General features: G+C 26.9%; 2 protein-coding genes across 2 annotated transcripts in view; one reads left to right on the forward strand and one right to left on the reverse strand.

Annotated features, from left to right (window-relative positions):
* Positions 1–16,486, reverse strand: part of LOC107441541 (cyclin-dependent kinase 10) — a 28,804-nt gene extending 12,318 nt beyond the window's left edge. Inside the window, exons 1-11 of the mRNA XM_087161510.1 lie at positions 16,039–16,486; positions 11,595–11,667; positions 10,947–11,027; positions 9,720–9,819; positions 8,766–8,850; positions 8,231–8,298; positions 7,293–7,345; positions 6,890–6,953; positions 5,430–5,489; positions 4,311–4,437; positions 1,391–1,443 (exon numbers count right to left, since the gene is read on the reverse strand). Of these exons, the coding sequence (XP_087017636.1) occupies positions 1,391–1,443; positions 4,311–4,437; positions 5,430–5,489; positions 6,890–6,953; positions 7,293–7,345; positions 8,231–8,298; positions 8,766–8,850; positions 9,720–9,819; positions 10,947–11,027; positions 11,595–11,667; positions 16,039–16,146 (872 nt within the window). The 5' untranslated portion in view covers positions 16,147–16,486. The remainder of the gene's footprint in view (positions 1–1,390; positions 1,444–4,310; positions 4,438–5,429; positions 5,490–6,889; positions 6,954–7,292; positions 7,346–8,230; positions 8,299–8,765; positions 8,851–9,719; positions 9,820–10,946; positions 11,028–11,594; positions 11,668–16,038) is intronic.
* A 46-nt stretch (positions 16,487–16,532) lies between these two features.
* Positions 16,533–24,437, forward strand: LOC107441528 (lysosomal cobalamin transporter ABCD4). Its single transcript, XM_016054828.5, has 3 exons — positions 16,533–17,816; positions 18,729–19,083; positions 23,492–24,437. The coding sequence occupies exons 1-3, from the start codon at positions 16,658–16,660 to the stop codon at positions 23,829–23,831; spliced, it is 1,854 nt and encodes a 617-aa protein (XP_015910314.2). The 5' UTR covers positions 16,533–16,657; the 3' UTR covers positions 23,832–24,437.
* The last annotated feature ends 2,965 nt before the right edge of the window (positions 24,438–27,402 follow it).

The raw sequence follows: 27,402 nt of genomic DNA on the forward strand, positions 1-27,402 counted from the left end.
GGTTTCAAATTTCCCTGATTTTTCCAGGTTTTCCAGACAAAAATCTTAAAATTTCCAGGTTTTCGTTTCTTTTTTCTTATAAAGTCTAGGATGTGTACAAGAAAAGTGTCTATATTATAAAATATTTTATTCACAATGTGCAACCTTTCTTAACATATCATTTTGAAAAAAATTATTTTTGACAATTTGGCAAGATTTTTTAATGTTTTGGTACAAAATTTTGAATCAAAAATCATATATTAACCAACAAAAGAGTAAAATTAAATATTAATATATAATTGGTTCTTAAAAAAACCTTTTTTTCTTAAATTAAAATATGTTATAAAAGGTTAAAATGAAATTAAAAAAATTAGCATTACTGCAACAATTGTAATGATTTGTTGACAAACATTGCTGTTAGCGATAGTAAAAAAATGTGCGATGGGTTGGTTTGCTGAAAAAAAAAATTCACAGATTTCTTTGAATGGGAGTAGAAAAGCTTTCAGAAAAAGAATGCAATATGAAATCTATTATTATTAAATTATAACCAAATAACTTTTGGAGAATTTATAAAGTTGAAAATACAAAAACATTTTATCAAAATTACCACTAAAGCATCAGAACAAACTTGAGAAATAAATGGAGCTATAATTGGGCTGTTTTTAAATATATTGGGCTGTTTTTAAATTCTGTCCAAGGACAGAATTTAAAAACAGAAGCTAATATCCCAATCCCTTTTTCCACCTCCACCAGAATCTTTCCTAAATTGCACAGTCCCATAGCGGTCAAAGGTTTCTATATTCGCTTAGCAACAGTGGGAGAATTTTACGTGGCATTCTAATTTAACAGAGCTGTAATGGAGCAAATTTTGATGCAAGAAAAGTATTGCTAAGTTGATGATATTTCAACAGTTTAGCAATACATTTCCGTTTAAAAAAAGGGATGAAATAATTTAAATTAAGAAAATTAGTAAATAATTTAAATTAGTGAAATTAAAAAAATTATCAAAGAAAAAATTTCCAGGTCTTCTTTAAAATTTCCTGATTTTTCCAGGTTTTTATTCAAATTTCCCTGATATTTCCAGGTTTTTTCCAGTATAAAAAAATTCCCTGATAATTCCAGGTTTTCAAGGTTTTCCAGGTGGGTGGCCACCCTGTAAATAAGACATACAAGAATTCGATCTCCGGAAACTTCCGGATCACGGTTGGCGAAAAATCCGGATTTTTTCTGGAGCACAATGACTCCTGATCTTAGTTACAAGCAGTCTCTACTGCAACTAGTATGAATTACTTTATGCTTAACTATAAAATAACAAATTAAACCATCTATTCTTATAACATCAACTAATGTATTATTATATGAGAAAATCAACTAAATTAGAAGAGTTTATGTTCGAGAAATATGTACTCACGAATGCGCATTAGTGATTTCCATTTGCTTAAGTCCTGGTAAATCTGAGTAGCCCTAAAAGCAAATGAAATGCATATAAGTTACTAAGCAACATGGACCAATAATTAAAAACATAACAATTTCTTTTAAGACAAAATATGTTTTGAATATGAAATTTAAAAAAAAACTTGATTGTGACTAAAAATAACTTTATGATTCTGATTCCACATAAAATGTTTTGAAAAATTCCTCAGCAAAAATGTTGGCAGATATGTTATAACTTTTGCGTACCTTAACCTAAATTTCATGTCACATTTTTGCCTTATTTATAAAAGCTATATTCGTTGAGAATGGTTTTGTTAAGGGGAAATTATTTATTAACGAATTGAATATTTCATTACAGAATAGAAGAAAAAAGAGAGTTTATACAAATATTTATAGCATTTATCTACAGGGAAAAAACCAATTTGAAAAAATATCTAGCGTAGTTCTGAACACATACATTACAAATTCCCGTTTAAGTCAAACAATAGTTAACATTTTTGACACAACTTGACAACAATGAATCTTCAACTCATAAATTCACAAAATAGCATGATTTTTTTTATGTACCACACCATGATGTTAAACACATAGGTATTTAAAATCTATTGTCTATGCGAACTGTTTATTTTAGTTACGTTAAATTGCTCAGTATCCATGCTTAACGTGCAAAAATAAAATTCTCGAAATTTAAAAAAAAGATCCCATGACCCAGTATTTACTAAAAGAAAAAAAAAAGTTGCAACATTTTTAAAAATCTTTGAATGTATGCATTCATTATAAAATTGATCTATTGGTTTTAAATCAAATTCTACTTCAAAAAAAATTAAACAATTAATGCTTTTAATAAAACATTTCAAGGGTAACAAATATATCAGAATGATTTTAAAAAATTTCACATTCACATTTTTCCCTTAAAAAATTAATCTAATCAGAAAAGACTAATTTTTGATAATAACAATAAATGACCATAATACATACAACTTTTAAAAAATTTAATTGCATACATAAATTGAAAATAAAGTATAATTGGAGAAGCAAAATAATCAGAAAAAGGCTGAAAGACATGATGTGAAAAAACTCAGATGATGTGATCAGAATTTATTACAAAATATTATAAAACATTTCAAGGGTAACAAATATATCAGAATGATTTTAAAAAATTTCACATTCATATTTCTCCCTTAAAAAATTAATCTAATCAGAAAAGACTAATTTTTGATAATAACAATAAATGACCATAATACATACAACTTTTTAAAAATTAAATTGCATACATAAATTGAAAATAAAGTATAATTGGAGAAGCAAAATAATCAGAAAAAGGAAAGACCTGATGTGAAAAAAATAATATCGCTATTATCAAATCAGGATGACAAACACTCAGAAAAGAAATTCCCTGATTTTTTCTAACCAATTTTCCCCGATTTTTGTAATTGAAGTCACAAATTTTATTGTTATCTTTTTCAATTTTGTCATATTTTTATACTTATAACATATTACAAGACAATTAAACTTGTTACTAAAATTTAAATAAAATTTTTTTTTGTAAATAAAAAAAAAAAAAAGATCACTACAAGACTCATTTTGTTGAAAAATATATTGGACTTCTATGTACCTTAATTTCAATTTCAAATTAAATTTGCTAGACTTTTTTTTATTTTTTATTAACATATTCTGATTTCTGCAAACTTTTTCAAATTAATAAAATTTTCTGACTTTTCCAGCCTGTAATAAAAGACTGCAAATATCCAACAATTTGATTCAAATTGAAAAATTAAAAGATGAAGGTAAAAAATAGAAAAAAATGCTTTGTTGCATTCTGAATAGCTAACTAGGTTACTTGAGGAAATTGAAAAATATGCGAAAGAGTCAAATAAAGGTTAGTTTTCAATAATCTAGAGTTGAAAACAGTAAATATGCTGCTTAACATTTCACGGTAATTCAGTGGATCACCTCTCATAATATAAAAATTCCATGATTGTTGTATGCTGAACTGGGATGAATCATTCTTAAAATTAGATAAATCGATAATTGTAAAGCTACAAAACTCCACACTACCAGATTCGTGACTGCATTTGTTGAAAATAATAAATGAATGTTAAGACCTTGAATTCATACATAAAAAAAACTTGATAATACAAAATTGTTATTTGAGTTTCCTTCACATAAAATGACTGAAATCATAAAAAATTTGAATCAATCGATACTGTGGGTAAGGCTACATGCCAGAACCATGTGAATAAATTCTGAATGATCTTTCAGTTTGAACTATTGACATTTGTGATTTTTTGAAGCATTATTAATTAAAATAAAAAATGCTGCATAGAAGATCTAAATCTTTAAACTTTTAAAATTGCTTATTTAAAAATATGCATTTGTATTAGTAGAAATGTGATCAGGGGTCTGTTTAGGTTTTTCTGAGAGGTACCTATTATGTGAAAATTTAGACATAATTTGCGAAAATTAAAAATTATATTAGTAAATCAACACAAAAGTATGATAAAAATATGGATTTATCGCTTCTTACGGGATGCAAAAATAAAATTTTAAGATAAAGTATTTTGTGAAACTACAATTTTTCCTAAAGTTGAAATTGTGAAGGTACCGCTAAACGGTAGTAAATTTGGCCTGGACAGTCCCCTAATGTTCTAAACATATACTAAAATAAGGACAAAATAACACTAGTAGTTTTTATTAGACAACAGCACAGTCTGTTGGCAATCTGAGCAGCTAATTTTGAAATTTGGAAGAAATAAATTAATTGGTTTTCTAAACAGCAACACATTTTTAGTTTTTCTTTGATCTATTTTTGATTAATCTGGTGTACAAAAAGAAAGTAAAGTAATACAACTGAATGCTACATTATTTCCATCCTTTTTCAAATATGAATTACTTACAGGCCATAGATTATTATTTGGAACACCCAATATATTAATAATGTTTTGGTATATAAGCTCATAAGTGTTCCCACAAAATATATTGCTTTCACGAAGCAGCAGTTCACAAATAAGGCAACCAGCGGCCCTAAAAACAGAAAATTAAAATTAGTAAAATATAATTTAAAAAAATCAAAATAAAAAATTTTATTTTCAAAAACCACGTTTTTGTAGTGGAGAATAATATTTAAAAATAAAAATTTGAAAAACGTGGGGAGCATGAAATACATAACAGTAATGTTATATTAGAGTGTGTATGTGTGCTCATGAGAATATGTGTACGTATATCTGTAATTGTATCTAAATGTGGAATATGATTGTGTATATGCATGTGTATGTGAATGTATATGTACATGTGTATGAGTAAGAAAATGTGTATATGTACTGTTATGTATTTCATGCGCCCCACGTTTTTCGTTTTTCAAATTTTTATTTTTTAATTATTATTCTCCACCACAAAAACGTGGTTTGAAAAAATATTATTTTTTATGTTGTACTCACTTCTAAAATCTCAACTTTCTCACTAACTGTACACAAAACTTTTAAAATTGTGTGAATATGAATCGCTAAGTTTTACTTTGCAGTTGATTTTCTGATGTTGTATTAGTAACATGTTGTAAGAAAAAAAAGGTTTATGGATCATTGATAGTATATCAAGATAATTTAAAATTTTTTTGATAGAATTCAGATTATATTTTTAAAGCTATAATATTGATTAAAATTTTTTAAAATTTCAGAATCAGATCAAACTTTTTGTTCAGATGAATAAGTAATTAACAAAAACAGAAAGTTATGAGTTTATATTAATAAAAATAAAGCAACAGGTTTCTAAATTTAGAGTTTAAAATGCAATAACTACAGTTTTGAGATGCACCTTAATGCTAAGGGTAATACCAAGGATAAACTGGGAAAAAAAGAATGTAAAAGTAAATAAAATGAAAAAAGTCCCCAACGCACCAAGGAAGGTAGGATCAAAAGTACATATAATTGATTTTAACTAAGGTTATTGATCAAGGTCATTTAATATCAGTATTATTTATCATTGATACACTTCATCTAAATATATAGAAAACTAAATACCATATATCAACAGCTGTTCCATGTGTTGCAGCTTTCAAAATCAGTTCAGGAGCATGATAACTGAAAAAGCAAGGTAAATTACAGAAAAAATTCATTCCACATATTACAATAAGAAATTAACTTTACCAAAAAGTTGATATATTTTCACACTTAAGAAATAAAGTTGAATTGAAGTCAAGTTTTATACATTTAAAGAATATGTGAAATTGAAATTGTTGATTGTAATTATTGATTAAATTGTAATTGTTGATTAAGTTTAATTTTAAGTCTCAATGTTCCCTTGTCAAGGGCCAGATCCCTCGAACATTGTAAAAAATTTATATTGAAATAAATGTTTGCTTAAAGAAATAAATATTTTTCAAAATTATATTCTTTTTATATGAGAATAATTACATTTATATTAGATAAGTACAACACAATTATAAGTACAATATAATTATAAGTACAATATAATTTATAAGTACAACATAATTATAAGTACAACATGATTATAAGTACAACATGATTAAAAGTACAACATGCTTAAAAGTACAACATGCTTAAAAGTACAACATGCTTAAAAGTACAACATGCTTAAAAGTACAACATGCTTAAAAGTGCAACATAATTATAAGTACAACATGATTATAAATACAGCATAATCATAATAAGTGTAATCATATTGAATAATTACATCACGTTTTCATGGAAAGCAATTAATTGTTAAAAATTATGAAACTTATACAAACTCAAATCAGTTTCTTCAACAAGGAATGACATAATATTTAAAAATAGGTCTTTATTTCATCATTTTTAAAAAATTATACTAGTTTGAATTCAGAATGGTTCTTAATTCAGGTGCTCAAAAAATTTAAACAATTTGGAATCACCTATAATTTTCAATTACACTAAGATAGAAATTTTATATTACACAAAAAAATTTAGCTCTGTTCTTTAATACTATAGGCAGAAAATTTTACAAATAAAAAAAAAAGGCACTAAAACTTAAATACATACAAATATATTACAAAATATTATAAAATACTTTTAAAACATACCCTGATACTTCAACATAAAAATTAATCTTTATTCTTATCTTAGAATTACTTAATTATAGACAAATAAAATATATTATCAAATTACTTGGTTTAAAGCTTTTGTCAAAATATCCCACAAAATCATTTTTATATTATTCAAATTTAAAAAGAGAGTTTTAAATTATTTCTTATCTTATTAATATATTAAATGTAGACACTTTCTTTTAAGAAAAAGAGACCACTACTTTAAAAAAAAAAACATAAAAAGTATATCTGAACAAATGTTTATCAATTACAGTCAACAATAAAAATCATAAATAAACATAACAACCATGACACACATAAGGTAAACACATAAGGAAAGGCACACAAGGTAAAAAATTATCATTGACACACAAATGTTTAAAAATTTTTGAATAATTTACTTAAGAAAAAAAAACATACTTTTTGCAAGTGCTCTCTAATTTCATATCAGGATTATCCAATTCCCGTGCATTTTCAAAATTAGCTGAAAAGATAAAAAATTAAATATACTATTTTAACATTCATAGGAAAAAGGTTGTAAAAGAAAATTTTTTACCAGTCTTAAATTATAAGGCTTTAAGTAGAGATTTAAAAGTGAATTTTAAAAATGAAGTAAATATTTTAAAATTACAATGAGCAGATAACATTTTCAAAATTGGCTAAAAAGATAAATTAATAAATTATCTTAACATAAACTTTATATAGAAAAAAGGTTGTAAAGGAAACATTTTTACCAGTCTTAAATTATAAAATTTTCAGTAGAGGTTTAATAGGGAAGTTTAAAAATGAAATAAATATTTCATTATTGCAAATGCAAACATACCAAGCTTTAAAATCCCATCTTTTCGAAACATCAGATTTTTTGGGTTCAGATCCCTTAAAAGAAAAATTAAAATATAAAAACAATATTAATAACTAAATTATCCAAAAAAAATTTACAAAAAAATTACAAACTCATAAATACACACTAAGTATTTTAATAAACTAGCAAAAAACAAACAAACCTTAATTTAGAAAAAATAATTGATATTTTAACATGGGAAAAGTCACCAAGAAAATAAATGAGCTAACAAACATAATTTTATTAACATAAAAGTCAGCATTTTCTATATTTGGTTACTCTTAACTTATATAGGTTTCATTCATATTACCTAAAACATTGATTTTGTTTACATAATACTTATATTTAGAGAAAAATACTGTCTTTTACAATTTTTTTTAGGTCTTGTATCGTTATCTAAAATAATAATTTTATTGTAATAATGAGAAACTTTTTTATTTATTATTAAAAAAAAACTCATTTTATAAATTTCTATAAAAATTTCCCGTGAATAGGTAACATCAATTATTTTACTATACTATTGGGCCTAAAACTATTTATAAATAAGCAATTATATAATTCGATAATTTTTCAAAACATTTGTTACTCGTATATTTTTGTACAATTTGTCATTGTAATTCGAGAAAAAAAATTTGTTTTATGTTTGATAATGAGCCAAAAATCTTTCTTTTAATCACTGCAAAAAAATTTCTGATTGTTATGTATAACAAGATATTATTTATTATTTCAAAAAAACAACTATCCATGTTTTTGAAACTGGTAGCTTCTACATTAAGACTAGTTAAGACATTATATTACTTAACTAAATTCTACTATTTATTATATATTACTAAAATATTCTAGTAGCTATTTAAACTTTTTTTATATGGTAATAAACTTATTAATTGTATTCAATGGAATATTTTTAAAAAATGCTGTACCTGTGTACTATATGATGTTTGTGAATGTAGTCCAAAGCTCGAAATGTTTGCATCATTATATTTTTGACCTACAAATAAACAAAATTGTATAAAATATAAATGTGCTGAACAAAAATTGACATTCCTAATATGTTAACCCTCTTCTAGTATTTTCTGAACCAGAAGATTTACTTGACAGCATTGTTAAATTGAGTTACTTTTAATTTTTCTTGTTAAGTGCTTTATAAAAATTAAGTAAGAATTTTTTTTTCTAGATTTTTTAAAAATAGCTTTTAGTTTATAAGAATTTATGATTTGAAAATGTCAAGTTTTCAGGGAATCATCCTTATGAATAACTACTAACAAGCTAATGTAAAATAAATTAAACATTTTTAAAACATTTATTCACACATTCCAAAACTTATATTCAAAAAATAATTTGTACTATATAAGCTTAAACAAAGCAATTGTACTTAGGTTACCACAAAAATATGTAACAGTTGACAGGTCAAGACAAAAGAATTGAAGTAAAAAGAAAAATTAGATTCCATCTTACCACAGCTTTATGAAATAAGGCATCAACTTTCTGTTCGATCAAATCAGATAAGAAAAGATCACAGCATTCAAAGATGAGATAAACACTAAAATTGAAAAGAGTTTTAAAAAAGTTATAACATAAATATTTATTCTTAAAGAAAAATACTGTACATTATTTGAATAATATCACTTTACAAATTACTAATATTTTCAAATGACAAATTGCACTGTTATCATAACAAAACTTTAGTGCCCTTGTATAATAATAAGGAGTTTATAGGTATATTAATTCATTGTATCAAAATTATCCGTACTGATAATTTTTATCAAAGTTTTAGAAGAAGCTTAAAAAAGAGATTGATTTAAAAAAAATAAATTGTTCATATGATTTAAAACATGCTCCCCAAATTCACCATTTAAAAATTTCATGATTATTGTTGGATTAGTAATTTTTTAAATCAGATGAAAGAGATAAAAAAATTAAACTACAAAACATATGATCCCTGAATTCATCATCATAAAAATTTAACCAGTTAAAATTGTTAAATTAGTTTCTTTTCTGATAAGTTTTCTCCAAAAAGTTCCAAATTTTGCAGGTAAAGCAACAAGTTTGAATCATGAAGTTATACAATATTAAATAACCCCTAAGTTCTACCTATGGAATTTATCAGAACTTATTTACATTAGTAATTTAAAAAAATAAAGAATAAAAAAATTTAATATTCCAATACTTATAATTCATAGGCTTAAAATTCACATTAGTATTCGTAGAGAACAGGATGTTCTAAATAAACACAAAAATTAGGAAAAGCAGAGAAAAAGAAAGAAATTCAGACAAAATATTTTTATCACGAAAAATAGGAATATACCTGTATGGTCATTTGCTGTTAGTGAACTGACCACAATCAATGATCATAAACTGAGGCAGAAGAAGAAAAAAATCATAACTAATTCAATGATTCAAAAAACTTACTTCTCTAATGTTTCTCCAACAGCAGGTTCGTAAAACTCCATCACATTTTGATCTTTGAGGAGTCGAACAATTTGAATTTCTCGTCGCAAGATAGCTAAATCTAAACATTTTAAAACATTAATAATTGCTATAACTATTATTGATAATAATAAAATATAATTGAATATTTTATGATTACACTTTAAATGAAAAGAGAAATTTTAGTCTGTATATAACTCTTAAAAATTTTTTCCATTAATAACAGAGTATTATAATGAGCACCATAGTTAAAATTCAGAGCAATCTATTAATTGACAGTTGTATAGTCTTTTATTCACTTTTTTTCAAATTTAAAAAATCTATTTTGAAGACCACATAATGACATTTAAACAAATGAAACTTTCAAGACAAAGCTCACCACATTATTTGTCTAACGTGACAAGACTCCAGAAGGTTCAATTTTTAGTATTAATTTTAAAAAAATTACATTTTTGAAATTTGCATTAAAAAATTAACACTTTTTGAAACTACACAAATTGATTATTTTAAATCAAGTCAAATGATAAAATTAAAAGAATATTAATATACCGTAATAGCATACACATTAAATATAATGTCCCAATTAACAAGATATTTAAAAAAAAGTAGGTTGGATAAAAGATATAAAAAAGAGAGGCATAATTTCAAGTTAAAATTATATCATTTGGATTTAAAATAGCTACTTGGATTGTTCAATAAATAATAATAAAAAATCTGATTAACTCTAGGGTGTTAAATTTATAATTATTTATGTAGTATAATTATAAAAAACTAGAAATTAGTATTTTTAAGTTCAGATATTATTATCAAATATAAACGTTTCTAAGTTTGTTTTTAAATTTAAATATATAGCTAATTTTCAATTATTTAATTACAAATACGTTTAAATTTTTAAGTTCTTTTGAGGGAAAATTTTTCAATTTAAGAAAGTCTAAAAGCTGATAATATATTAAGAATAAATATGTCTTAGAAACTTTTTAAAATGGTTAACATTACAGCATTTACAATTCAAATTTGTTTTAATAATTTTAACAACATCCTGATCTATTTTGAATCGAATAAAATTTTTCTATGAATAAACTTGAACATTTACAATATCACATTTATTTTCCAAGTTGAAATATTAACGTTGAAAATAAAACCCAAATCAGAATTAAAATGAAGAAGCATTAATAGCAACTACAAATATTACATACAAAAATAATTTACCTTTCTCAATATTATTTTTATCTGCGCTTTTTGACTTTTTAACACAAACTTCTATATTTTTTCTCACATCCAAACATTTTCCTGAAATATAAAAAGAAAAATTTCAGAGACAAATCAAAACCAATAAACCTAAGAAGAATAAATGATCTAAGTTTTCAAAACAATGTTATAATTTTTTTTGCCAGCAATTTTAAAACAAAATACTTTTGTGTGCTTAAATGAATAAAACTTTTAGATACAGGTAAAGCTTGAAAATTTATTTTAAAACTTTTGAAAATATAGACATAAACTAATATATTAACACATACTTAATCAGAATGCCTTTAGTGAGATGGTTTATTTGAGGGAATAAATTAGTATACATAAAATTGGAATTGAACAATTATTTAAGAGATTGAGGTACAGAAAATGCAAATAATACCTCAATATAACAGTGTTTCACAACTAAAATTAATGATATTTTAAAACCAATTTCATTACATTTTGTATAGTTAAAATTATAATATTATTAATGTATAATATTAAATGTAATATTTTTCTTAAGTTTTCATTATTGTCTGAAATAGTAAGCTTAAGTTAAATTATTTTGATTTTGGTCTCACTTTTTAAAAAGACAACAGATTAAAACATAATTCAAATAACACATACTGTAAACCCAAGATGTTGTTCCTTTAAGCATAGATTTCTTTTCAAATTCAACGATCCGACGGCAACCACCATACTGAAAAATAATTAATATACTTTATAAAACTTCTCAGAACAGTCTGCAATTTTAATAAAAAATAAGTATCTATAAATAAACATAAATATGAATCTATAATTTAAATCAAAATGCTCTAAGACTTGATTTTCTTAAAAAATAAAATATACAAAAAATTCATTAAGTAATTTATGAGTAAACAAGTTCACATAGATGGTTATATAGTCCTAGAGCCTTTATTATTTATTTTGTATTCAAGATTTGATACAGTGCTATAGAGACACCTAAATTGACATCACAGTCTATCAACTAAAAATGTATAAATACTGAATCAGTGGCAACCGGTGATCAAGAAGACACTAACCACAACCTTTTTAATACATTTGAGAAAAAAAATTTGCATTTTTGAATATTAATATGTCGCAGTAATAATTAATTAAAAACAAAAGCAATGTTTTATTTAGAAGTAAAATAATGTAAATGTCTTGTTGTCATTAACCATTATTAAGATAATTTATTGATTGATACAAGGCCAAAGATCTGGTTCAGCTCTAAGGCTAGAAAACCGTGTTGATATTTCATGGCAAACTATTAATCACAGATAAATTTTAAAAAAAATAAAAAAAACCAGAGGTTTCAGAAATTTAACATATCCAAGTAAGCAGGGGGAAACATCTTATAAAAAAGATGTGAAATTTTCATCCTAACATATTTTAAATAAACATATTAGAAACAAATTTTTTTTCTACAAAATTTGTTGCAAAAAAACAAGGTTGCATTAATTATGTAAGGCAATTAATAATTTAATAATGGATTATTATTAAATGTTCAATCTGAGAAATACAGAACAGTATTACTTCCTCAAATTGATGCATTACTAGTTTAGGAAATAAAATGTATTATTAGTGGATATTTTCATACCAATATCAGAATTTGCCAACTGAACAAGTGAAACTACCTGGTTGTATTTTAAAAATTATTTCTTTCAGAGTCTCCCATAACACTAAAAGGGGAAGAATGAATTTCAAGAAATTGTGACAAGGATTGGGAAAAGGCACTAAGAACTTTAACTTCATCAGATATATTTATGCAATTTATTCTTTCTCTTCCCTTTCATCCAAAAGCTACATGCACAATCATTAAATATTTATGTAATTTATTTTTAATTTTCTCTTCCTTTCCATCAAAAAGTTAAATGTGCTATAATTTTTATCTTTATTCTCACTAATGTCATGTGAAAATGCAGTTAAAATTTAAAAATAAAATTTGAAATCTGATCTATAGTTTGTCTAAAGTAAGAACTCCCCTAGCCATTCATTTTGATCCGTGGCGGTGACTTTGGTAACGAGGTATAACTATTTCAAGTAGGGGTGAGGGGTCACTGTTAAGGACTTTTGACTCGGATCAGCGAGAGATAGGGAATTTTTTTCTTCGGTCTATTGTGTAAGCCCTAGAGCAGCGTTTCTTAACCTTTTTGATACAATGGACCCCTTTTAAAATTTTTTAAGAAGTCACGGACCACCCCCCTAAGAAAAAAAAATTGCAAAAAACATCAATTTTTAGTATTTTATTTATTTTAGCATTTAATTTTATTATTTCAATAGTATACAAAATATTTAAATTAAAATTTTTAATCTGAAGGTTGTTGCTGCTTTTCCTTAAATAATAAATTGAATAGAGGGATGGTTTTCGACAAAGCAACGCGTATAACATGTTCAACATTCAATCGATAACAATGTTTTGTTTTTATTGTCACAACTGTGGAAAGTCCGGCTTCGTTAAGATACACTGTAGCTAACGAAATTATAGCTGAAATCACTCGCTTTACAAGCAATGGGTAGGCTTCTTTCACAGAAGACCAGAACTCTCCGAGTGTTTTTGAATCGAAATCCATTTTTAGCAAGGACTTTGTTCTAAGATCCATAATCTCATCTTTGGCAAGGTTCATATCATTGATACAGTCAATATCACAAGGAAAAGGATGACGAATCCACAACTCATCTTTTATCTTTATCTCATCCAATTTAAAATATTTTTTCAATGAAACTTGAAGTACTTCCAGGTGCTCACAGATTTCATTTTTAAGTTATTCAGTAACAAATTATCTTGCCAATATCCATTTTCAGAAAGCACTTCGTCCAACATTTAAAAGTTTGCATATATCTCATTTGGAATTCTATTTTTTTCAAAGTGGCATCTTCAATTAGAATGCTCAGTTGCATCCATAATGGTATATCGGATCCTTGGATTAAAAGACTTATATTGTTCATGCGGTTAAAATTATCTGCCAGGTAAGCCAATTTATAGGTAAAATCCTTTTTATTTAAATATTCGAAGAATGAGTTGTCTTTTTCTTCTAGAACAAGTGATAATTCGATCTTCAACATGAAAAATTGTTTCAAAACCTGCTCTCGTGACAGCCAGCGCAATTCCGTGTGGTACAGAAGTACCTCATGCTCTACGTCCATTTCTTGACACAGCGTTTTTAAGAGACGAGGATTAAGAGCTCTACGTCTAATGAAATTTACAGTTTTAATAACTTTTGATAATGCTTCTTTTAAGCTGGTTGGAAGCTCATGTTTATGTAAAAAACAATGATTAACAAGAACATTAGGAGATTTTTTTTTTTTACCAACAGGGCAGAACCAGATTTATTGCCAAGCATCACAGGTGCTCCATCTGTACGAAGTGAATGAAGTTTTTCTTTCCAGCCGAAGTCTTGTTTGGTAAAGGAAACATTTAACATTGCTAAAACATCAACTGCCTTTGTAGTTTGCAAAAGAGTCTCACAAAATAAGAATTTTTCTTTGATAGTATCAAGAGACACGTAACGAACAAAAACAAGAAGTTGAGTATAATTCGAGATATCTGTAGTTTCACCCAGTTGCAAGGGAAATGGCGATACTTTCAATTCATCGATGATCTTTTTCAAGATATTGCAAGAAATTTCAACTATTCTTGAATGTGTCACATCATTTGAAAATGGAATTGCCTCCAGTTTTTTTTCTCTGTTCCAATCTACAAACTAATTCAACCATCTCCAGCGCACATGGCTTAATTAACGTCTCTCCAATAGTATGCGGTTTCTTGCTTTTAGCAATATGATATGCAACTTTGAGAGATCCCTCAACCAGAGGTTTTTGTGGAATACCAAATCCAAGTTTGTCTAATGTTCCAGATTTCAAAAACTAGGCTTTCTTCTTAGTAAAAAATTCTAGTTCTAGTAACCTGAACAAGGTGTCAAATGTACGTAGCTTGATAGGGGATAATAAAAAAAGTACAGCGGACGTCATCAGGGGGTTGCCCCTGATGGTACAAACTGAAAGTGGAAGGGGAAAATATGACAGGGATATTTGAGGGCTGTGTGCAGTCCGTACTGAATGTGGGGTATCTCGATCACCTAGTTTCAAATATGTATGTATTTTCACCTTTTAGAAAGAAAAAAAGATCAATGCTATTTAAATATTATTGATCCAAACGTTTTAAAAATTAGGAGTAGTCGGTGGACCCCCAAAATATGACCCATGGACCCCTAAGGGGTCCATGAACCACAGGTTAAGAAACACTGCCCTAGAGTGAAGAGAAGCTACCCTCCCTGAAATGCACTATTCTTGTTTCATTAGCAGCTGAGGGCTTCAGATTTTGTGGAGGAGGGAGTTTGTACTGTAGACAAACCATAAGTAGCGCTATGTTTCTTAGCTGCAAGTAATTATGAAATGTACAATACATATAAATATACATGTGACAAGGGAGGTAGGAGAATATAGTGAAGTGTGACAGTAAAAGGAGGGTAGACAAAAATATATAAAATCAAGTGTGTCAACATAATTTATGAGTAACCAATTTTTAGAATTAAAATATGAATAAGACATTACTAAAGAATTAATCTATTATTCTTTTTTGAACCAATAAAGCCATAACTAAATTATAATGCAGGCTGTTCTTATTTTATTTTGATTAGCGATCAGTTTGAAGTCAAGAATTAATGTATTTTAAACTATAAATAAGAATTGAAGAGAATTTTATAATAGGAGAAAGTACTTATTTCAGATACTCATAAAATTTATTTTCAATACATTGTATGGTATGAATAAAAGGAGAGATTCGCGAATCGGAACCTCTGACAAAACAACCAGTATGAAAATATCCCCGAAAAAAACTAGATCATCATGAATAAAGCATAAATATAGGTACATGAATAGGCATATTATAGTTTTTTTTCTATAGACAAAAACATTTCGGGCTATGATACTGAAGATTTTTAATTAATGGTACCGAAACTAAAGTACTATGAAGTACAGCGCTATAAAGTACTACTTTATTTGAAAATTTTAATGTTGGTTACTTTAACGTAAAACATTTAAAAAGGTAAAAATTAATTAAATATCATACTATCTTTGATTTAGGAATACAAAATGTGCCCGTAAAGGATTTCAATTCTAAAGCTACATCAGCTTCATATTCAGAAGGCGGACACACGTCTAATCCAGGAATCATCATTTTGAAGATAAATAATGAAAACGAATAAATAATTAAATTTGAAACTTTAGAATAATAAGGGGAAAGAACTTCACACAGTAATAACTTTGTATAACTTGCATTACCAACTTCTGATTTGAAATTTATAGCACACAGAAGTGGAGAGCGCTATCGACTGCCTATTATTCTCCATCTTAATAACTGTTATGTGGCAAAGGAATTCTTTAAATATCGTTTTTGAACTCTCTAATTTATTCCCTAGCACAAAAAACATGACATGAGCATTAAAAATGGACATGAGCAGTTTAGTTTCATCTATACTCAAAGTTTTATCGTAAAACTAATTCGAAACTTCTTTTGCAGTGAATCCTTTTAAACCTGGGTATTACAAAAATAGTCAGTCGGAAACTTTTCTGGAAAATAAACGAACAAAATAAACAGGTGATTACCATAAACAAAAAATCGGTGGAGGTGGATATGGTAAAAGACTAGTAGTTTCAGAAGCAGTTATTAGCTATTAAAGTTTTATACCATGGATATTGAAGCTGAAAAATCTAGTCTTTATGAAAACCACTCCTCTTCCTCAAGCTCAAAAAGCAAAGGATGCGGTATATTTACCATTCGTCGACTAAAAAGAATTTTAAAAATTATATTTTCAGCTCACCTCAATATATGGTTGTTAGTATTAATTTGCTTGTTTGCTTTATTAGAACAATATCTTGTTTACAATGTTGGCATCATTCCTAGCGGCTTTTATAAAGTTCTGGGTGAAAAGGATTTGAACGGATTTTGGTTACAAGTTTTGAAAGCCACTCTTATAATAATTGCCATCTGTTTTGTGATAAGTTGCAAAAAATACATAATAAACGTGTTTTATGTTTCTTCCAGAGAAGTACTCACTGACAAACTCCATTCTATGTATTTCAACAAGAATATATTTTATATTATGAATACTTTTAAGTATGATTTTACTGACAATCCTGATCAACGAATTACACAAGATATTGATAAATTTTGTAAACAGTTTAGTTCTGTCATAAATCCCTTTGTTATATTCCCCTTTACTACAGCTTACTATTCATACAACTGTTATCAATCTACTGGCTGGATCGGCCCAGTGGGGATTTTTTTAGTTTTTTTAATTTCTGCTGTTGCCAATAGATTGTTAATGAAGCCTATAATGAATCTTATTATAAAACAAGAAAAATGTGAAGGGAACTTTAGATTCAAGCACATGCACGTCCGTACGAATGCAGAGTCAATCGCATTTCAGGATGCCAATTTTTCAGAATTTTCTCGATCAGAAAAGAAACTGTTGCAGTTGATTGGCACACAGCAGTCTCTTTATTTAAGAGAATTTCCATTAGATATTTCAGTTAATATATTTAGTTACATCGGAAGTGTTATAAGCTATTTAATACTTGCTTTACCTATTTTCACTGGGAAATATGATAATTTAACTCCTCCAGAACTTAGTGCCCTAATTAGTGTAAATGCTTTTGTATCAATTTATTTGATATCTTGTTTTTCAAGCATTATAAACATATCAACAACTATAGGTGAGTTAGGAGGGTTGATTCATCGAGTTTGTGAAATATTAGATGCTATGGTTCCAAAAGATAAAAAAGAAACTTCTGATAAAGAATTTGAAGGAGGTTGCATTTTGAAGCCAAAAGCATTAGAATCTTTTGGTATGTATTTACTTCAATAATATTAGGTATGTTCTGTTATTTATAAGAATAAAATACATCTATTTCGTTTAGTTTAGGGGGACACATCCTTCTTAGAAAAAAAGACCTCAGAAAAAAATTGCTTCGGCGTTTGGAGATTGCCATGGAATTTGTTTTATAGCAATAAAAATTAATAAAATATAATTTTTTTTATTTATTTATGTCAAACTTTTATATGTATTTTTGCTGAAAAGGGTAAAGTAGATTTTTTTTTGTTTTTAATTTTTGAGATCTCTCCAACAGTCTTGGAAATAGTCACATAATCACACCTGGTTTTACTTCTATTTAAAGAAACAAACAGCATTTTAAAGTTCATGTGGCAAAAAAAAGGACAAGAAATGTGCTTTTATGCTATAGTTTTTTTTGAATATTACATTAAAATAAGCTTTAAACATTGCAAAAAATTTTAGTAGCTAGGTTATAAGGAAAAAAAAGTTAACTATTTTTTTAAATTTATTATTTAATTAATTTTTGATTTCAATATTAAATGTAATATTACCTGATACATTGTTTATTTTTAATTAGTTTTTGTTGTCTTTTAAACTTTATTGTAATAAGTAAGCATGAGGTAAATAACTAGTTAAGGAAGGAGTGGTGTAACTACAATGATTTCAGCAGTTGAATTATGTTTAATTATTTCGCTTATGAATTAAAACTGGGAGAACTAGTATTATATTTACTTATTAGAAGTTTTTGAAAACAAGTTTTAGTTAAGATCTTCCTAGATTTTAAATGTTCATTTTTTCAAGCAAATTTTGATTTTTTTTTCTTTTTACGAGTTGTCTTATAATTTTTAATGTTCTATTTGCATTACATTCTATGTAATCTTGTATAATATAGATTAATTTAGTTTTTTTTTCTTCTATTGATTAGAAATGGAAAAAGAACCAGCAATTCAGTTGAGCAATGTTACGTTCTGTGCACCAAGAGATTCAAAAACATTGCTTTATGACCTTTCATTGGAGATAAAAATTGGAACCAACATGCTAATTACAGGAAATAGTGGCAGTGGCAAAACTTCTTTATTTAGAGTTATTAAAGGCTTGTGGCCAATTCTTGAGGGCCACATCATAAGGAAACTCCCTTTCCACCCGTCCACTATTTTTTTCCTACCACAACATCCGCTATTATCTGATGGTAGTTTGATTGAACAACTTGTTTATCCTTTGGGAATTACTGGAGGATCACAATTCCAGAAAAATGAAGAATTTATAAATCGTGTGATTAGGTAAACAACTTTATTCTTTTTTAAAAATTTCTATATCTAATCTTTGTATATAAAAAAAACCTCTTATTTTTTAGTGGTAAAGAAAGCTTGTGCACAACTGGCCACAATCATGCAGTCCGTCAAAAAATTTTAGAGCTTTAACCTCAATATTTCCTGGCCCACCATGAGCTGTTGCTGGAATGCTTTTTCAAATCTACTATCTTTTCGTATTAAAATATTAAAAATGAATTTTATTATCAAAATAAGAAAATATTGTTAAAATTTATGATTTCTTTAATTTGCATTTTCATTAAGCTTAGTGTTAAGACCGTGTTTATTGACTAATCATTTGGAACAGGTATGCGAAATACTGGAAATTGTAGGCGACTTGAACTATAAATTTATTGCCACTCAAATATCATTTAACAGGTTTTTCCACTGTGGTTATTAAATGCTTTATTTTAATAAATAGTCTTGAAAATTTGTCCAAAAGTAGGCTATTAAATCGTAATTGCGAAAGCTTATTTTTACTTTTTTTTGTTTAACATCATATTTAGAAAATCAGGCGTTGTGTAAATTGGGTGTTAATGTTAAAATGTAACTTAGTGGTAGATTATATAGCAGAAGACTGTTCACAAATCATCTTATTTATAGAGTAGGCATGACATACTGATGCTGTATGGATAATCTTATTACTCTAGGGGCATAGGGATGGGGTACCGACAATACCTCCTAGATGGAAGAAAGCCGAAGGACGGAAAACGATGACTCATACAGTTAGGCCCAGATTTGCTGATCACTTCTGACGAAGCTTCTCTTTTTCCCTTCTGTTTCTCGACACTTTTTCGTTACTCTTCTACTAATTTTTTACTTTCTACAAATTATTATTATTATTTTTTTTGTCTAGATTAAATGTTCTTAAATTGTGTAAAAATGCTTAATATATTTATTTGTTTTCAGAAATGATTAACAATAAATCAATTCTAACAAAAATAACTGTTGTGTGAATGAAAAAAAATATATTTTTAAGCATTAAATATCAGTTTTATTTTATAAATTGGAAAATTTTATCTAACTTTTTGTTATAAAATGTATGGATTAAAAACAAAGAAATATATTTTTAAAGGGATTTTACACATTTATTATTATTATAGTTTTGACATAAAACTAAGAAAGGGGTCTAATTTTTATAATATGATACTTACATTTTTAGTAGATGATTATTTTGGATTTTAATGATTATGTTTTGCATGTTATTAGAACTAGAGCATACGAAATAAAATAGAAATTGTTTATAAACAATGACATAAAATGAGCTTAAAAAAATTTAGAAAATCAAATGCAGTCTTCAAACAAGGTTTAGATAGTAAAAAAAAACATATCAAAAGCATGATTATAATTTGTACTTTTTTCCTGTGGAAGTGTGATTGTTAGAAGTGATAAACTAAAATTAAAGTAAGCAACCTTAGATAACAAATATTTTATTAAATAGCAAATTCAAAAAACGATAAATAAAATGTAAACACAAATTTTACTGAAATATGTTAAAACTTTCAGTAACATTTAAAAAAGTATAATTTTTACCATCACACTGATAAACTAAAATAAAGTAAGCAACCTTAGATAACAAATATTTTATTAAATAGCAAATTCAAAAAACGATAAATAAAATGTAAACACAAATTTTACTGAAATATGTTAAAACTTTCAGTAACATTTAAAAAAGTATAATTTTTACCCATCACACTGATAAACTAAAATAAAGTAAGCAACCTTAGATAACAAATATTTTATTAAGTAGCAAATTCAAAAAATGATAAATAAAATGTATTTACTGAAATATGTTAAACTTTCAGTAACATTTAAAAAAGTATAATTTTTACCCGTCACACTGATAAACTAAAATAAAGTAAGCAACCTTAGATAATAAATATTTTATTAAATAGCAAATTCAAAAAATGATAAATAAAATGTAAACATAAATTTTACTGATATATGTTTAACTTTCAGTAGCATTTAAAAATAATTCTAATGTCATTTATCTCTTTTCTAATGTCATTTTCCTTGAAATGCATCTCACATACCTATAACAAAATGAATACAATATTTATATGTGCATTTAAAATAAATAGTACATACTATATTCCTGTATGAAAAATTAATAGATTTTTGTAGAAAAATTAATAGATTTAAATTTCATAATCAAATAAATTACAATATATTATGGTCAAACAAAAATGTTTAAAGTTTGAGCAAAAATTTAATAAAATACTAAAATTATTAATATTTTTATAAAATAAAACTCTATAAAAATAACTATATATTACAATAGTTTGCGATATGATTGATAAGAACAACTTAATTATTATAAATAATTTATCCACAATTTAAAATAATTTACTCTTAGTAAAAATATAATAAAGAAGCATAATTAAATTTTTAAAAATAAAAACAAATATTACTCACTTTAGAATTCTTTGCAACTTCAAAATCTCTTGGCATGGCGGCAAGCCATTTCTTACGTATTGGGAAATCCAAAATTTAATATTTTTGTACCATCAACTTTGTAAAATCCTCTGCAGTTTGGTACACAGCACTCATATGCAATTATTCATAACACTAAGAATTAAATTAATGCTGACATTTATAACATTTGAAAAATAAATATAAATTTTACGAAGAACGTTGACACCAGAACACAGACGGTTGTTTACAAATTCAAATCAAAAATATTCGCCAATTGGCTGAATGCCGACACAGGTTATAATACTTGAGAATATCGCCAATGGCTCGTTTGATCAGATTCGGAGTTTTTCGTAAAAATGGCTACCCTGACTGGTTTCCCTCTGGGCCTAACTCTACTACGTCATCATCGCCTATAGTAACCCGTTGTGAGGCTTGATTCCTTTCTAGGAGGTATTGGTACCGATCACTACATGGTTATTCACATATTTCCCGGTTATTACATTTGGTCTATTTTGATGCCATTTGGTTTGACATGTTTTTTTACATTTGTCAATGACTATATTGTTCAACATTTTCCTAATTCTTATAGTATTTGTTCATCTCTGTAATATAACTGATGTTTATAATGAGTTAGAAACTATATAAGAATTCAAATTAATTGTTGGAAAATCTTTTGTGAAAAATAAAAGACATTACCTTCTTGGGAACTGACTTTCCTTTAAACTTAACTCAAAGATAATTCTTTTCAAAAGGGGGAGAAAAAACTATAATCCTGCATTTGTAATTGGTGTACAAAAACAAAGTTTCTATGATTTTCTGTATGTGATCAATAAGGAAATTGAAAGTGGCATGAGAAACAATTTCTTTCCAAATATAAAAATTAAGTTGTCCGCATTTGTTTGTTTTTCTAAGTATGTATAATAAGTAACTGGGAAAAAAATTTCGCTTCAAATTCGTGCACTAATGTTACCAAAATAATAACCATAATATTTTCTTATACAATGCGGTAGTTTTGTGTTTTTGCATTACAGTTTTGGTTTCGTTATCTGAAAAAAATCAGCTGTTTGAAAATATTGTACTCTATACTCTATAAGGTGGATTCAGTGGCTGTCAACTTTCTAAGCAGAAGTAGAGAAAATTAAAGTTCGCTGTCAAACATCACCCACATTTTCGAAGGACCATAACTTGTTTTAAAAGACCAGAAATTTGAAGGCTATAAAAATATTTCCCTAGAAAGTCTTAGTTTAAGACCTTCAATCATGGATGAGGAGAGCAATTTTTTTAAACTAAACCATGGTGCGTAGCGTTTTTATAACGTGCTTAAAGGTACTTTTTTCATTGGATGTTTTTAAAAAGTGCTATTTTTCCCTTTTCAAAAATGAGATTTTTGTCTTTACCATGTCGATTTTCGTAACGTGTTATGAAAACTGTGCTATTCACATTGTTCTATTCACCGTTTTCACAATTAATTTGACCACAATCTATTTTGACGTATCGCCTGTCCATAGCGTATAAAAGCGTCAATGATTTTACAAGTTTGATTAAATACTTGGGAGTCCGCTTGTGCGTCAACTGAGCTATGTTCGGTGAGATTATTGCACTCTCATGTGCAACTCTGCTGCATTTTGCAAGATATTCTCAATTTCAGGCTTCATTTTCCACCCTCTGAAATGGAACAGAAAAATCTCTCGAGCATTTTGTAATGATCAATATAATCAAGAAAAGCATTTATAACGACTAATAAAATCGATCATTTTATAACAGCTAATAAAATCTTTGTGAGAAACTAGTTATTTTATAATGAAAATGTAAAGCCTTTGAAAATTATTTTGCATTTTGTTAGCGTATATAGTGCTTAAAAATATTTTTTGAGTGCTTAAAAAGTTACTTAAAAGGTGCTTATTGTTTGTTGAAAGATTTCTATACACACCCTGTAATTATAAATTGCTTTATTTTTCTACAGCTATTTAAGATTTGTTGACCTTGAACATCTACTTGAGAAAGTTGGTTTGTTTGATGAAGTCGAGTGGAACTGGTATGATGTACTATCTCCCGGTGAAATGCAGCGCCTCAGTTTTGTTCGCCTTTTCTGCCACCGTCCCAAACTAGCATTTTTAGATGAGGCAACAAGTTCCATTGGATTGCAGCTTGAGGAAAAACTCTACCGAAAATGTATGGAACTTGGCATTACTCTTATAAGTATTGGACATAGGTCAAGTCTTGCTCAGTTCCATAATTCTTTCCTACACTTGGATGGGGAGGGAGGATGGACTTTTAATTTAACTCCTGTTACGGAACTTTAGCAAATGTTTCTGATAAAAAGTATTATTTGATTCAGCATCTCAATTGGATACATTTGTGTCTTAATTTATTTGCGTCGTCAAATTACTTTTTGATTTTTTTTTTTTTACTGTAATTGTTCCTAAATGTTTACTATGTTAAGATTATTTTATGCCAAATCACAGGAAATTTGTATGTTTCAAAACATTTTTTGAAGTTTATTGATAAATTCATGTTTTATACAGTTAATTGATAAAATGGCTTTTTTTTTAAATCTTTTAATTTTGTTATGACCATGTTTTTATTGGGTTGATTTTATTCATATTATCATTTTGTTTGATGACCTCTAAAAAAAGAATGTATGATAATTATACTAAATCATTCACTACTTTCCGACTTTGATAATTTAACCATGTATTTAGGATCTGATCTAGAATTGTGGGGGCCCTAGGCATAAAACTGTCAGGGACCCCTTGGTCGTTGCTTTGAACTGAATTTACATGTTGTTTGATTGAAGTGTTTTTAAATTATTTATAAATTACAATATATCTGTAAATTTCAGCTTATAAATATTTAAATTTTTGTCAGCTCATAGCTCTAGAGACAATTCTTATGGAAAAACACAAAAAGGAATAATTTTAACACTTAGGGGACTCCCAAAAATGTGGGGACCCTATTCCTGGGTCTCTCAGGCCTTGTGATAAATCAGGCACTGCCATGTTATGTATACCAACCCTTTACTATATACATCAAACATTTTTATAGTTTTATCGTAGCAAATTAAACTTTTAAATTTTCTTACTTTTCTAAATAAAAGTTATAACAAGAAAAACGGATTTGTTCCTACCAGAAATAAGCATATGTAATATTTTTCTACAATAAATTTTCTAATACAAACTTTCTAATAAAAATAATTTTAAAAAAAACTTAAAAAAGAAAATATTAAAATTTTGTCTAAATGTACAGTGATCTTTAAACAACTTTTGAGGATAATGTAGGTTTTATTTTTTTAAATTTTAATTAAAAGTGATTATTTAGTTTCATATTTAATTTAAGGTTGAGGTAAGGTCATAATCAAGGGTAACATTCTGAATACATTTAAAAAGATATTTTAAGATTAGTTTTATTTTTTTTTTAATTAAAATTATTTAGATTATGTAAAAAGATGTCAGTAGTTTTTATAGGATAGAAATTTTTGAATATGTAAAATATTTGAGTCTGTAATTTTCCAAAAATTATATCAAAAGAAACCACTTATTTTCAAGGACAATTTTCTTTGCCATATGTATGGGACACAAGTGCCAAATTTATGACTAGCATACCAAGAGTAGAATGATTTAAAATAATCTGTCTACCAGACATTAAAAATTTGACTAAAATATTTTTTTTTTTTTTTTTTGATTTTTATAAATTACAGTGTTTCTGAGAACATGCATAATTGTGAATATTAAGTGTTATGCTTTTTTTTTTATTTCAGTGGTATAGCCCAAGGGTTTCCAACTTACATGAGGCCGGGGGCCGCAATTAAAAACAAAAATCAAATGGCGGGCCGTAACTTTATCATAATTTTATTTGGGACTCTTTTATGTTTGAAGGAACATTAAATATTACTGTCAGATTTTTACCAAGTTGTACAAAACAAAAGTACTGAATTACAAATTAAAATAAGAGGTAGATTTTTAAAAATATTTAGTTGCATATTAATAATATTTTTAAAAATATTAAATAAACAATAAAAATTTGGGCTACAATAACTTTAATATGCACCTATGTATTAAACAATTAATGTGCAACAGATATCTAATTATTATGATATAAAACTTTAAAAAAGTTGGCATTGAAACTTACCTAGTAGCACACTAAAATATACAATGTGAAAATTCAGGTTTGTCTGCTGCAACCACCAGAGAATAGATATTTACATTTTAAATTTAAAATTTACAAATGTGTGTGTGTAAATATTTTCGTTCAAAATGAGTGGTTTCAAACAGTTAAATCGGAGAATTTCTTCAAGAAAAATTCTAATACGCACATGCTAAATTATATTCCCAAAATTCAAAAAAATGAAATAAAAAAGAGCAACATACACGATTATTTTTGTATTTGAATAAATATTTTCTTGGATGCAAAACCTGAGAAATAAATTTCTTTGCATCGTTGGTGTGTTAAATTTCACAGAAACGAAGAAATTAGATTTTTATTAACGAAAAAAGTATTTCAAACCCATATATATTTTTTACGAAAATTGTCCGCAAAAAATGACAAATAATATATTTTAATTCGCGGGCCACAAAAAAAGGCTTTGCGGGGCGGATGCGGCCCCCGGACCGCCAGTTGAAAACCCCTGATATAGCCATTAGGGAGGAGGGTCATAACTCCCTGTAGATTTGAAAAATCTCAGAAATTTTAGCAATTAATTTTCAATAAAATAAAATTCTATATTTTATTTTTAATATAAATGCTTCTTTAAGCTGGGATGAGATTATAATAAAATTGTCTCTTAAGCTTAAGAACCATTTCAAATGAAAGAAAAATTTTCTATCTTTTATCATGAATTAGAAAAATTCTTACTGTAATTTTTACACTCTATTACAATTTATGCTCTTTATTCTTACTATAATTTTTGAAACAGATTCGAACTCACTTATAATTTGTCCTGATTTATTAGACCCTGAATTTAGCAAAGAAATCTAAATACTTGGTTGATACAATGTTAAGTCTTTTGGAGAATAGCTTGTCATTAAAGAGTATATCTTCTATTAGCGGGCAATGTTTTTGAGATTTGTAAAATTTCTACTTCATTTCACTTCATAATAAATACAAAATAAATGTATTAAGTATATTTTTAATTATGAAATTTAATGATTTTTTTCTGGAACTCAGTTTCTACAAGTACTTAGTTGTAACGGACAAATATTGTGATCTTTTCATGCTTATTTTAAGGGATTTCAATTGAAATGAAGCATTTATCACAATTATTGACTGATGAAAAAAAATTTTGTTGCATGTGCAATGTTTATTGCTGGGTCCAACAGTTTTTCAAAATGGCTGACCACTCAAAAATCAAAGAATATTTATAAAAAATTGGCCATTTAATAAAAATAAAGGTCAGAAAAGCAGGTTTTTTACTACAATATATCATCAAAGTGATCTATTAGCAAAATAATCATGTTAATAAAGTCATGTCAATAAATGTTACACCATTACGATATTTTATTTATCTCTATGTATACACATGGTGCGTAGCATTTTAAAAAAGTGCTTATTCTCGTTTTTTGAAAGCCCTTAACGGTGCTTTTCTCATATGTTTTTTTTTGGAAAGTGCTTAATATTTCCTTTTTGAAAATGAGATTTTTTTCTTTTGTTGATTTTCGCCATACATTATGCAAAAGCATGGTTTTCACATTGTTCTATTCAATGCTTTTACATTTCATTCAACCACAATCGATTTCGTCGTACCGCTGGTCCGTAGCGAATGAAAGCGCCAATAATTTTACATGATGAAATTCTTACGAGTCCGCAAGTACTTCTTCTGAGCTGTGTTTAGTGAGATTCTAGCACTCTCATGTGCAACTTTGCTGCATTTTGCTAGAT

The sequence above is a fragment of the Parasteatoda tepidariorum genome, chromosome 4 (assembly GCF_982258835.1).
Source record: "Parasteatoda tepidariorum strain Cologne lab strain chromosome 4, Ptep-v5.0, whole genome shotgun sequence".
NCBI classification, from domain to species: domain Eukaryota; kingdom Metazoa; phylum Arthropoda; class Arachnida; order Araneae; family Theridiidae; genus Parasteatoda; species Parasteatoda tepidariorum.

What these genes read in the sequence shown, in the direction of transcription:
- LOC107441528 (XM_016054828.5), top strand. Translation starts at nt 16,658, where the DNA reads ATGGATATTGAAGCTGAAAAATCTAGTCTTTATGAAAACCACTCCTCT. An exon ending in AAAAGCATTAGAATCTTTTG is followed by an intron (nt 17,817 to 18,728) that starts GTATGTATTTAC and finishes TCTATTGATTAG; the next exon opens with AAATGGAAAAAGAACCAGCA. An exon ending in TTTATAAATCGTGTGATTAG is followed by an intron (nt 19,084 to 23,491) that starts GTAAACAACTTT and finishes ATTTTTCTACAG; the next exon opens with CTATTTAAGATTTGTTGACC.